Raw genomic sequence first — 11,220 nt, 5'->3', positions numbered from 1 at the left:
CCTTGAGACAATTATTTAGGAAATGAAAGTAGTTTATTTAGGCAATGAACCCAGAAATATCAGTAGAGGAGTGGAGAAGTAAGAGAAGACTGGAAAGAAAACCAGTAAAGGATGAGTAAAATGGGAAGTTACCCCTGTGGGAACCAAGGACTTAATCCCCTAGGGACCTTTGAAAAACTGCAGAGAGCATGCCTCACAGTGATCTTTCCTGAGGAATAAGAAATGAGGTATTTGCCCTCAAATTCCTAGTATCATGGATTGAGGGCCAATCCTGGAGACATTACCTCCCTGGCACTCTGGCCTGCCTGCCTCATGGGGCACATGGACCAGGGACTAGAGAAAGTCCTGAGGGAAATGGTCACAAACACTTAAAAATAGGACCCATGCTCACACTTAAAAATAGGACCCATGCTTGTGCTTGCAGAAAAAAATCTAAAGAATATGGACAGGGCACCCAAAATCATCTGTTACGAAAGGTAAGGAACTCTGTTGAGTGTATTATGAACATCAGTGGAAAATGATGACATTAAAAAATAGCTACTTGCAGCATGTCTGCACCACAACTCTGTGTAAAGAAGGTATCACCATGTGTGTTTTAGTTGCCTCTTTTTTTTTAATTGACAGAGAGTGTTTGTGCCAGAGAGAAAGAGAGCAAGCGAGCAAGTGAGAGAGAGAAAGAGAAAGTACCCCCAAGGGAGCATGGTCACACCACAGTCCATTCTCCTCCATTCTTCTATCCTATTGGGATTTGGAGTATGCCTGAACACACATCTGCCATGTTTTTTCAAATCACTGTGACTGGTATTTGAACCATGGTTGGCCATATGAGATTCAACTGCCTTAATCACTAGGCTACATGGAGAGCCCTCATTATTTCTTTTTATGTTGATTAGTCTATTACTTTTCTTGGTCAGATTATATAAGGAATTATTCCTCAGATTAAAGAAAAAAAAGTATGAAGGTTCTTCAAAAAAGCTCATGAGAGATGTTTATTATGAAAAATAATGTACGGATTTAAAAATTGGGAGTACCAAAATAAACTCGTTCTTTAATGCCATTTTTCCATGAACTTTGTGAAGTCCACTTGTTTACACACAGATGGCCCAAATGTCAGTATGAACAGGAGATGCAGATGGAACAGACTCATCCTTGTTTAAATAGTGTCCAACAACTCCTTTAAGTGCACATTTTTCATCTCCTTTCTAAAATAAGATTTTTAGACCTGGATCTTGCCAACCATGGTTACACTGTCTAAAAAATAGTTCATAATACTAAGAAACTCAAAGCATTTTCAGAAATAGGGAAACAGCATCTTTTCATGTTTTATTATTCACTTGTGAAAATATATATAATATACATTACATGTACAGAATGGTCCCACAGCTTGAGTCAGAGAAAGTTAACAAAAGGCGCATGCAGGGAGCAGGTCTTTTCACACAGTTTTCAGTTAAACCCACATTCAGGGCATGGCAAATGACAACAAAGGCAACAAAAGCGCAGGAAGCCCATGTACGTGACTCCGAAGAGCAAATCAGAGAACTCTTAGGTCTGTAGAGAACGGAGGTCATCTCTGGGAAAAAATACAGTTTTTACTTAACAGGCCTGTCAGACCATCAAGGATGTATTGAAATCCAGACAAAGACATCAGGGACAAGGTGAAAGCCAGTGCTCGACTTGACAGCCCGTTTGCTCTTCTCCCCCTTCTAAGACTCAGGCCTTGGTTGATTTAAAGAAGCAAATAAAAGGGCTGACATTGGCCCTGCAGAATTTTGGCCAGCCATCTGACAGAATTTTGTAGCAGACTAAATATTTTAAAATCTTGTAAACACTGCCGATGGTGGGAAAACATTAAAAGAACGTTTGCTATTTCTCTCTCCTAGGAAGGATATGGTGGGCATAGGTCTTTGGCTTGCCACATGTGTTTCCCTATCCTGACATTTATCCGAAATGATAAAAACGAGGCACAATTCATGGAATGATAGGATTACTCCTATCACACACCAGCAAAGGAGCCTCCTAGGATTTGGCACAGCTGGAACAGCTGACAACCTTGGGTGATGCGAGATGAGGTTTCACGACATCTGGCTCTATAGATTCCATTAGGTCACACTCGTTCGCAAGTATGTGTTTCACCAGGCATCTGGAGGCTTCATCAATGTTTATATTTTCCTAAGAGAAAAAAAAAAGATGGAACAAGTTTTCTTATTATCCAAAATAATGCTGGAGCAGAGACCTGTTCATGACTGGAGGGGGGTATTTTGGGCAGTTCCTTTAAATAGCCCTTCTTATATACTGACTGTCCACTCTCTATTTCTCTCACTCTCTTTTATTACTTCAAATAACTCTCTCTTTTTTTTTTTCATCCCTCGTAATAGTGAAAATACTTATTTTGCTTTCTAATAAAGGAGGAATCATGTTTGGTAGATTCACTGAGTATGTTGTTGAAGAAAGCAACAAACCTTACCCTATATCATAACTGAGATGTTATATATGTTTCGAGATGAGAAAACTCGAGATGAGAGAGGCTAAAAGACTTCCCATGATCACATAGCAAGTGGGTTGGAGGGCCAGAACTCATACCTGAGCCTTTCTGACATCAAAACATGGCTCTTACTAAAATGTATTTCTTTTCAAGATTGTTTTGAAGATTCAGTGCAATAATACATAAAAGTTCTCTCTACTGAGTGTTAGACTTGGGTGGTTAATAAATCTTAGTTCCTTTATCATTCCTATATTATAATAAAAACCCTATATTTTATATGACAAGAAAAAAAGTTTTAAACATCAAAAGGGGCCTTCTGTCACATACAGTGTAAGTTAGATTTGCCAGTAGTATTTGTTAAACCCCTACTTGGGATCAGCTGTTGACATGATGGCTATGTTGCTGGACTCCCAAGTATTCGACCACAATTCAAATCCCAGAACCAGTGGCTTAAACTCATGCTGAGTGTGTGTACGTGTGTGCCCAATATCCTGAGAGGAGAATGGAGGAGAAGGGATTGCAGCATGGCCATCCCCCCTGGGAACATGATTTCTCACTTTCTGTCTCTCTGCCTCTCTCTGTCTTTCTGGTGACCGCATGTGCCCTGTAGCAAAACCTCTCCAAAAAACCCCACTCATATTAAGATGCGATCTTCTTTCCTTAGTGTGAAAAAAAAAACAAAAACAAAAAAAACTAATGAGAGTTAAATACTAGTGTGAGCAAATCAATGACAACCTATCATCATTATGAGAAAAACAACTAAAACCTAAGCCCAATTAGTGGTAGTCTCGCAAGGTTATCTTAATACCATAAAAGCTAGTATGATAATTTGGAAAGAGATTATTTGGAAAGTTTACTGCACAATAAAGGCTCACTGATATCAGGACTAGGACATGAGACCATGGCGACTAGGGCTGTAAACAAAGTAAACAGGCCAAGCTGAGGCAAGGCAGTGTCTGTGTACATTACATATACTGACAAGGTAGCAGTTCCTGGTGACTGGGCCACATCCATTCAGTTAACATTTAGATTACCACTAATTACTAGACATACAAAGATAAAGATGATAAAATAAGTCCCATTCCTGACTGATATTATATACTAGCAAAGTATGCAAACAGTAAAGGCATAAAAAGTGTGGAAAGGGTAGCAGGTGGCCAGATCACCATAGAGCCTTGAATACTAAGTTGGCCAAGTAGAGCCACTGAGAGTTTTCTGCAGGTAAATATTAATATGCACAATCTTATTCAGATTGCATTACTATATAGGACTTCATAAACCACAGCACTCTTTTTTTTCTAGAATTATTTTATTTAACTTTATTTTATTTATTTTAATTTGACCAGAGACAGTCAGAGTAAGAGATAGAGAGAGAGGGAAAGTGAGAAAGCAAGTTGCCAGATCCAGGACTCGAACCACAATTGGCCATATGGGAGTCCAGCGCCCTTTACAACCACACCACCTGCCGGCCCCAAACCTTAGCACTCTGTGTTAACAGTTAATTTATCTGTTCAATGCTGCTTGCTATTGGCACACCATTTTCAGGAGGCCAGAACTCATATCTGTTTTTTTCTGTCATTGAAATCTGTCTTTTTTTTTTTGGAGAGAGAGAGAGATTTTTGCTATAGGGCGTGTGCGCTTGCCAGAGAAACATGAAGATAGAAAGCGAGACATCACTTCCCGGGATGGCCATGCCACATCTCTTTTCCTCCATTCTTCTCTCAAGATTTTGGGCATGCATGCACACACGCCCAGTGTGAGGTTTAAGCTGCAGGTTTGGGACTCACATTGCTGTCACCTACATGGGAGTCCAGCCATCTGCTAGTCCCTAAAATCTGTCTCTTATATATAATGTTATTTATGTATTCTCCTCATATAATTATTTAATTATCAAAAGAATACAATGCGTCCAATCAATCTATTCCTTCATCCTGCAGCTGAGGAAACAGAGATAGATAAAGGGTCAGTGGCTGGTCCCAAACCACACGTTACTGAGCAGCGGGGCCTGGTGTGAGCTCAGGGAGAAAAGTAAACATGAGTATCTATCTATGAATAGGCAAGATGTATAATGTTTAAACTACAAGCTTGCAGCCAGACCCTTATCTTGGTTCTGCCAAATATTTCCCCCAAATACAAAAAGAACATGGTGGGCAGGGCACTAGGTTCCAGCATAAAGAGTAGGAGCATGCAATTAGGACTTCAGGCAAGGCCGTGTGGTATTGCCATCACACTTCCAAACACGTCTGTCTTTCTGAGTATCTATACACCACTGACATCACAGGCAAAGGGCCAACAATACAGACCCATCCCCTCCCTCCTGCTCTGTCCCAAGACCAGCATGGATAATCAAACTCTGCTTCAGAGAACTGCAGGTTCAGACCTTTGGGCAATTAAATTGCTACGTAACTGATCAAACTACTAGGCATTCAAGTAGACACAACCAAGGCCACATTTTCTGGGTGATGGTGGAGAAACCTAGCTGGGGATGCAAGTGTAAACTACTACCTAGGAATTTACATTTGTAGTTATTTTAGAGAGTATTGACAACGTTCCCTGGAGCAGCATTGCCAGAAAGGAAATTTACGTAGTTTATAATGTCCAAGTCAGACACACCTGGACTGGGTCTGATGGATTTATGTACAGTCTGCAATGCGGCAAGACGGCCTGTTGTGCTCACTGCTTTAGGTTGATGCATGCTCACCTTTGTGCTTCTGCTCAGAATTGTTTATATCGATAGGCAGCCGCCTGAAATAGGCTTAACCTTCCTACCAAAGCATCTTCATAAAAACAAATGGTAGTAACAGAATTGAGCAGGTGCTGTATTTATGAAATAATGTGAACATTCAATCCTTTTAAAATTCTATTTGAGAGCTAATAGCTGTTCTTTGAAAGTAAGGAAGCTAGAGGCAGCAAGGTTAGGGGACTTACCCAGGGCAGGGCATTATCTTGGGCAACGTGTCATTTCAATGAAGACTAGCCTAACTCGAGTTCCCATCCTGCTCCCTATTTGTCATATTATAGCATCTCCCAGAATGAAAACAGATATTAAAATAGTTGTATTTCTAAATGAATAATTCTCAATTCTGGCTGTGTAGTCATATCACTTGAAAGGTTTTTTTAAAGTATATGTTTTCGGGGCCCTCCTCTCACGCATTGATTTAATAGGTCCAGCATGGGACCCTAGCATGTCTTATTTTTAGAGATTCTTGACTTATTTAACACGTGCGGCCAGTTCTGAAACAGACTCACATAATGAAGAATGTCTTTAAAGACATTGTTCTTTTTATTTCAATTGTGGACTTTCTGAAAATATAATTTCATACAGTGATTCTAAGCTGTGGTGATTGTGATCTTTCAATAGAGGAAGACCTTTAAATCTACCATCTGAGATCAGTTATTTAATTAGCTTTTCAGAACATCTGTCTGATGGCAAATTATTTAATCTCTGACCCATAGTACCAGAGTGGGGCAGAAAAACCCTAGCAGAAAACCTTCACATCTACCTAGTTAGAAGCTGGTAAAGAATTCATCCTCCCATAATCTTTCCAAATACATCAACCTCAAACAAAACACCAAGTGTACCCAAGTCTCCAAGGTTGGGGCACTAAATTCCTCAGCCCTGTGACATTTTAATTAGAGCTGAGGGCTTTCTGGATAATAACACCACTGTAAGAAGTCTTACACAGAGCAGGGCTTAGAAATCCTTTCTCTGGGAAGATTCAGCACTTGCAAGTTGAGTACACAGGTTCCAAACATATTGCTGGCAGTCTGCTTATCCTTCATTAAGACCTAACAGGGGTGCTGGAGTGGAGGACACCTATATTTTTGTCTGCTAAGTACCTCTATCCTTCTCCTTCCCTGTCATTACCATTCCCATGTCCTTTGTGTAACTGCTTCCTCCTACAGCAGTCCTGAGCTACTACTGGAGTGCGCCAGACTGAATCCTATGTCTCAGATCACGTTCTCAGGATGTGATATTTCACTTCATCTTCCCAGTAATTGCTCTCTTCTTACAGATGAGGAAAGTAAAGCTCTGAGAAGCTAAATGGCATACTCAAAGTCTTAGGATAGTAAGGGTCAGAACCTGGCCTCAAACTCCTTTCTGCAAGGTGTTTATATTTTCTCTCTTTTGAAAGAACTTCATTTACTCATTTGTTGCATGAGATATTGGTTTCCCTGTGTTTCTACACATTTCTGCATAGAAAATCATAGAAAATATATCATGACTTTCCCGACAGCCTAATAGATGGAGAGAGAGAGAGGCACCCCCCAATGATATCTTCATCCCGTAATTTATCCCTAGCCACAGCCAATCCAGATCATAGCCGTGCATGCACCCAGTGTGTACAGGGAGGTCTTGGGGTGTGAGCTCAGAGCCTTCCTGTATAAACCCAGCATCACAGAGTATTGTGTTACCACTGTGCACTCAGCCGGCTCTGATTTTTTTCTCTTCCTTGCTGTCTTAGAGTCCACAGTCAGCATTTTGTGAGTGCCAGAATCCAAAGCCCACGGTTGTGTACTTCGCTCTTCCTTTTTGCCTAAGTGGACAGTGCGATGCAGAAATGCTAGATTTTAATGATGCTCTAATGTTTGCAAGTTATGAAGACATGTAGTCATTGATTTTGACATTGAACAGAGTCACATCATAAGCCTGGAGATATGGGATATAGAGGAGGAAATTTCATTAATAAAGTCAGCCCTGAAACTGCATTGCTGACAGTACTTCCTCCGTCCTCACCATAGCTTTAGCTCAGCCTGTTCTTCATTGTTTAGATGTCGAAGTCCGGTCTGTGTCGTGAAGACAGGGATTGTATCTTTTTATATTTGTGTTGATAGCTTCCAGCAGAGTGCTTAGTGCCTAAAATGTCTCTAAATCATATTACCAAAAATAGCTGCTGTGGATGCCTTATTATTATAAGCCAGGTATCATTTAAGTACTTCACCTGTATTAACTAACATAGTCCTCATAAAGCCCAGAAAACTAAGGTACAGGGAGGTTAAATAACTTTCCCAGAGTCACACGGCCAGCAAGTCAAACATTTGCCATCTGGTTTTCTAGGCCATGTCAGTCGTTATGCATACGACCCCCTACAAGTCCCAAGGCTCGCAAAGGGCGGGGCCAAACTCCAGCCCAGGGGTGAGTCCCTGCTCTTAGCCTACTGCTCTCTATGCTGACAGAACCAGTAGTCAAGTGTCGTAGCTTATTGGCTACTATTTTTTTCTAAATTTCAAAAATTACAAATGAGTAATCCACTGTGTATTATAATTCATTAATTTTTCATTTTAAAAGTTGGTAAAAGTCACATGTGCACTTTCTAGTGTGCCATCCTTTATTTATTTCTGTTAAATTTCTGGCCTCAGAGGAAATCTGAGTTCACAATCCCTGCTGCCTTTTCTATACAAGGCCCTACAACCTTAAAATTAAATAGATATATTACTTGAATCTGTTTTAGAGTTTACTTTTCCTGAGATATTTTCCAAACCTCATGTGAAATGTCTGACTTATCACTGATGGCCGGTAAGAATCATAACATGCATTGGTTTGGCCTGGCCTAATTTTTTTTTTTTTTTTTTAATTTAGTGGGTTTTTTTGTTTGTTTGTTTTTTGTTTTTTGTTTTTGTTTTTGTTTTGCCATAGGGCATGTGCACTCACCAAAGAGAGACAGAACAAGAAAGTGAGAAATCACCTCCTGGGGGTATGGCCTCACCTCTATCCCTTCTGCATGCACACATGCCCAGGATGATTTTCAAGCCACTGGGTCTGGGACTTGAGCCATTATCTGTGGGAGTCCAGCACCTTAACCACCACACCACCTACTAGCTTCTAACATTTTGTTTTCAACTTCATAATTTTTAAATGGGTCTCATTGTGAATCTTTTACTGAAACAGTGCTAGAGCACCCAAGAATGGATCTTGAAAAGAGAAGAAAGAATAAAATAAGCATTAAAAACTATCATTAAATCAGACCTAATAAACCCCATTCATGAAGAATAGCAGCTTTTAGTTAAAGTACTTTCTTTTGTGTAAAGTTATGAAAATAAATGGCCCAGCAGACACAAAATAGTAATAGTAATAATTGGCAGCTTTTTTGGAATGCTTCACTGAACACTTACTCAGTCACTGCTACATACACAAAATACATGATCTCATATAACCATTAGCATACCCTGAGCTGTGGATATACAGATGAGGAGACTGGGACATATACAGGATAAACTACTTAGCCACAGTCGCAGCTAGACTGAATTCAATGTAAAATGTTACTTATGGAGTGGTAATTATAGTCAGATGATTGGTTTACATAATTAAATAATTAAATGTTTTTCTTTTTTTTTGAGAGAGGTCATTTTTGTTGTTGTTTTTGTTTTTATTTGTTGTTGTTTTTTGCTATAGGGCATTTGCGTTCATGGGAGAGACAGAGAGTCAGTGAGAAATCACCCCCTAGAGGGGATGACCATGTCACAATCCTTTCTCCTCCACTTTCCTCTCAGGATCTTGGGCATGCATGCACATGTGCCCGGTGTGAGTTTCAAGTTGTTAGGTCCAGAACTCGAAGTGTGGTCAGCCATGTGGGAGCCCAGCACCTTAACCACTAAGCCACCTGCTGGCCTCATGATTAAATGCTTTTATTATGACACTTCTGTGTGCCAGGACTGAAAATTAAGTCTGAGGCACTGTTGTCCCAGGAAGCAGAAGGGTACAATTAAGAGAAAAAGAGCTTTGAAGTCAAGCTTTAAATTTTTTTTTTTTTTCCATTTACTGTTGGTCCAAAACCACATTAAAATGTTGAGCCTCAACTCCTTAATCTAAAATGGGACCTGTCCGGGTCTGGCAGGTGGTGTGATGTTTAAGGACACTGGACTCCCACATGGCTGACCATGGTTTGAATCCCGAACCTGGCAGCTTGCTTTCTCACTTTCTCTCTCTCTCTCTCTTACTCTCTCGCTTTGTCCCTCTCTAGTCAAATTAAAATAAGTAAATAAATAAAGAAAAAATAAAATAAATCTTTTTTAAAAATGAGAACTGTCATAACTCTTTTCTTAGGGTTCGTGTTAGAATGAAATGTTACACACAGATGAAGCACCTAGACATTACCCCGTAGGTTCTCCAGTCAGTGCCAGTGCCATTCTCACTCCTGTTCCCTTCTGGTCATTATTCAGTGAGCACTTCCCATGGGAAGCCTCTGACTCCCGCAGGCAGGACAGGCACCCTCTGTTCTGACATCTACCACAGGTCAACATGTAAGGCCTTGTGTGTGTGTATCCTGACTGGGGGGTTCTGGGGGGTTATTTCTGTGCCCCAGTGTCTAGCTCAGTGTCTGCACACAGCTGGTAATGAAGATACATTGAGTAAATGAATGAACAAGTGAATGAATGAAGTCTCCAGAAGAGTGACAAATTCAGGTTTCAACCTGGTTGTAATGATTTATGTGTGTGGTTTCTGTAGAGTGAAAAAGAAAACATGTTCACAACAGAATTTACTTCACAAATCAAACTACCTGTTCTTGTTTTCCAGTTATTATTTGACAACATTCTTTTTAGGTGAAATAGAAAGAAGACTGACTGAACCAATTTGTAAAAATTGAGCTAAACTATTATAGACTTTCCAGTCAAGCAGACCTAGGCTGGAGTCCTTTTTTCTCTTATAAATATAGGCATTTGTACCCTTTCTTCCAACAACTATTTCAGATGACTTCTGTAACTTAATAACTCATGTACTTAGGCAGAATATTTAATTTTCTTAGGCCTTACCTATAAAATAGAGATTCTAATATCCACTTGACAGAAGTATAAGGATTAGAAATATTATATTTAGAACAAAAGTAGAAGCTGGATAATATTATATATTTTATGACTATATATTCTATATGATTGTTTTGTTATCATCTTCTTTTCTTAAGACTATTTCTAGAACTGAATTATTGACTGATTTCTAGCTTAATGATTTTTCAGGACTCTAGTTTTCTTTTTGTTTTTTGATTTTTTTTCCTTTCTTTATGTACAACTCTTTTGGCCAGCCCTCAGCTAACTCTTTAGCAGAGAACTTGAAGTTCTTGCTTTCCCAGATAGCGTAACTGAAACTATTTCTGCCACCATTGCTGGAATAATGTTAGTTTGGGTGAAGACACAAAAGAAAAAGAACTATGTATAAAAATGGATGCATTAGAATAGAGACCCCAGAAATAAGCCCCAAAGCTTATAGCCAACTGATTTTTGACAAAGGATATCAGTCAATCCATTGGGTAAAGGAAAACCTCTTTAGTAAATGGTGCTGGAAAAACTGGGTATCCACCTGCAGAAAGATGAAACTGAACCCCCATCTTTCACCATTAACAACAATCAACTCAAAATGGATCAAAGATCTGAACCTAAGACCTCAAAAAATAAAACTACTGGTGGAAAATGCTGGGGAAACTCTAAGAGACATTGGAGTAGGCAAAGACTTCTTAAATAAGACACCCAAAGCACAGGCAATAATCCCTAAAATAGACAAGTGGGACTATATTGGACTAAGAAGTTTCTGCACAGCAAAGGACACAGTAACAAGTGTGAACTGACAACCCTCAGAATGGGAAAATATTTTTGTTAAATATGCCTCAGCCAAGGGACTGATAACCAGAATACACAGGGAACTCAAGTGCCTTATGTGAAAAAAATGATTAACCCAATTAAAAGATGGGAAAATGAGCTGAACAAAAATCTCTCTAAGGAAGACATATGAACAGCCAAAAAGCATA

At 39.6% G+C, this 11,220-nt stretch overlaps 1 protein-coding gene across 1 annotated transcript in view; it reads right to left on the bottom strand.

Moving 5' to 3' along the window:
- Nucleotides 1-1,306: 1,306 nt before the first annotated feature.
- RAB38 (RAB38, member RAS oncogene family) overlaps nucleotides 1,307-11,220 on the bottom strand; it is a 61,423-nt gene continuing 51,509 nt past the window's right edge. The window contains exon 3 of the mRNA XM_006144914.3: nucleotides 1,307-2,169. Coding sequence (XP_006144976.1) covers nucleotides 2,017-2,169 — 153 coding nt within the window. The 3' untranslated portion in view covers nucleotides 1,307-2,016. The remainder of the gene's footprint in view (nucleotides 2,170-11,220) is intronic.

The sequence above is a fragment of the Tupaia chinensis genome, unplaced genomic scaffold (assembly GCF_000334495.1).
Source record: "Tupaia chinensis unplaced genomic scaffold, TupChi_1.0 Scaffold000139_1, whole genome shotgun sequence".
Lineage (NCBI taxonomy): Eukaryota > Metazoa > Chordata > Mammalia > Scandentia > Tupaiidae > Tupaia > Tupaia belangeri.
This window is presented reverse-complemented; position numbering and strand designations above follow the sequence as displayed.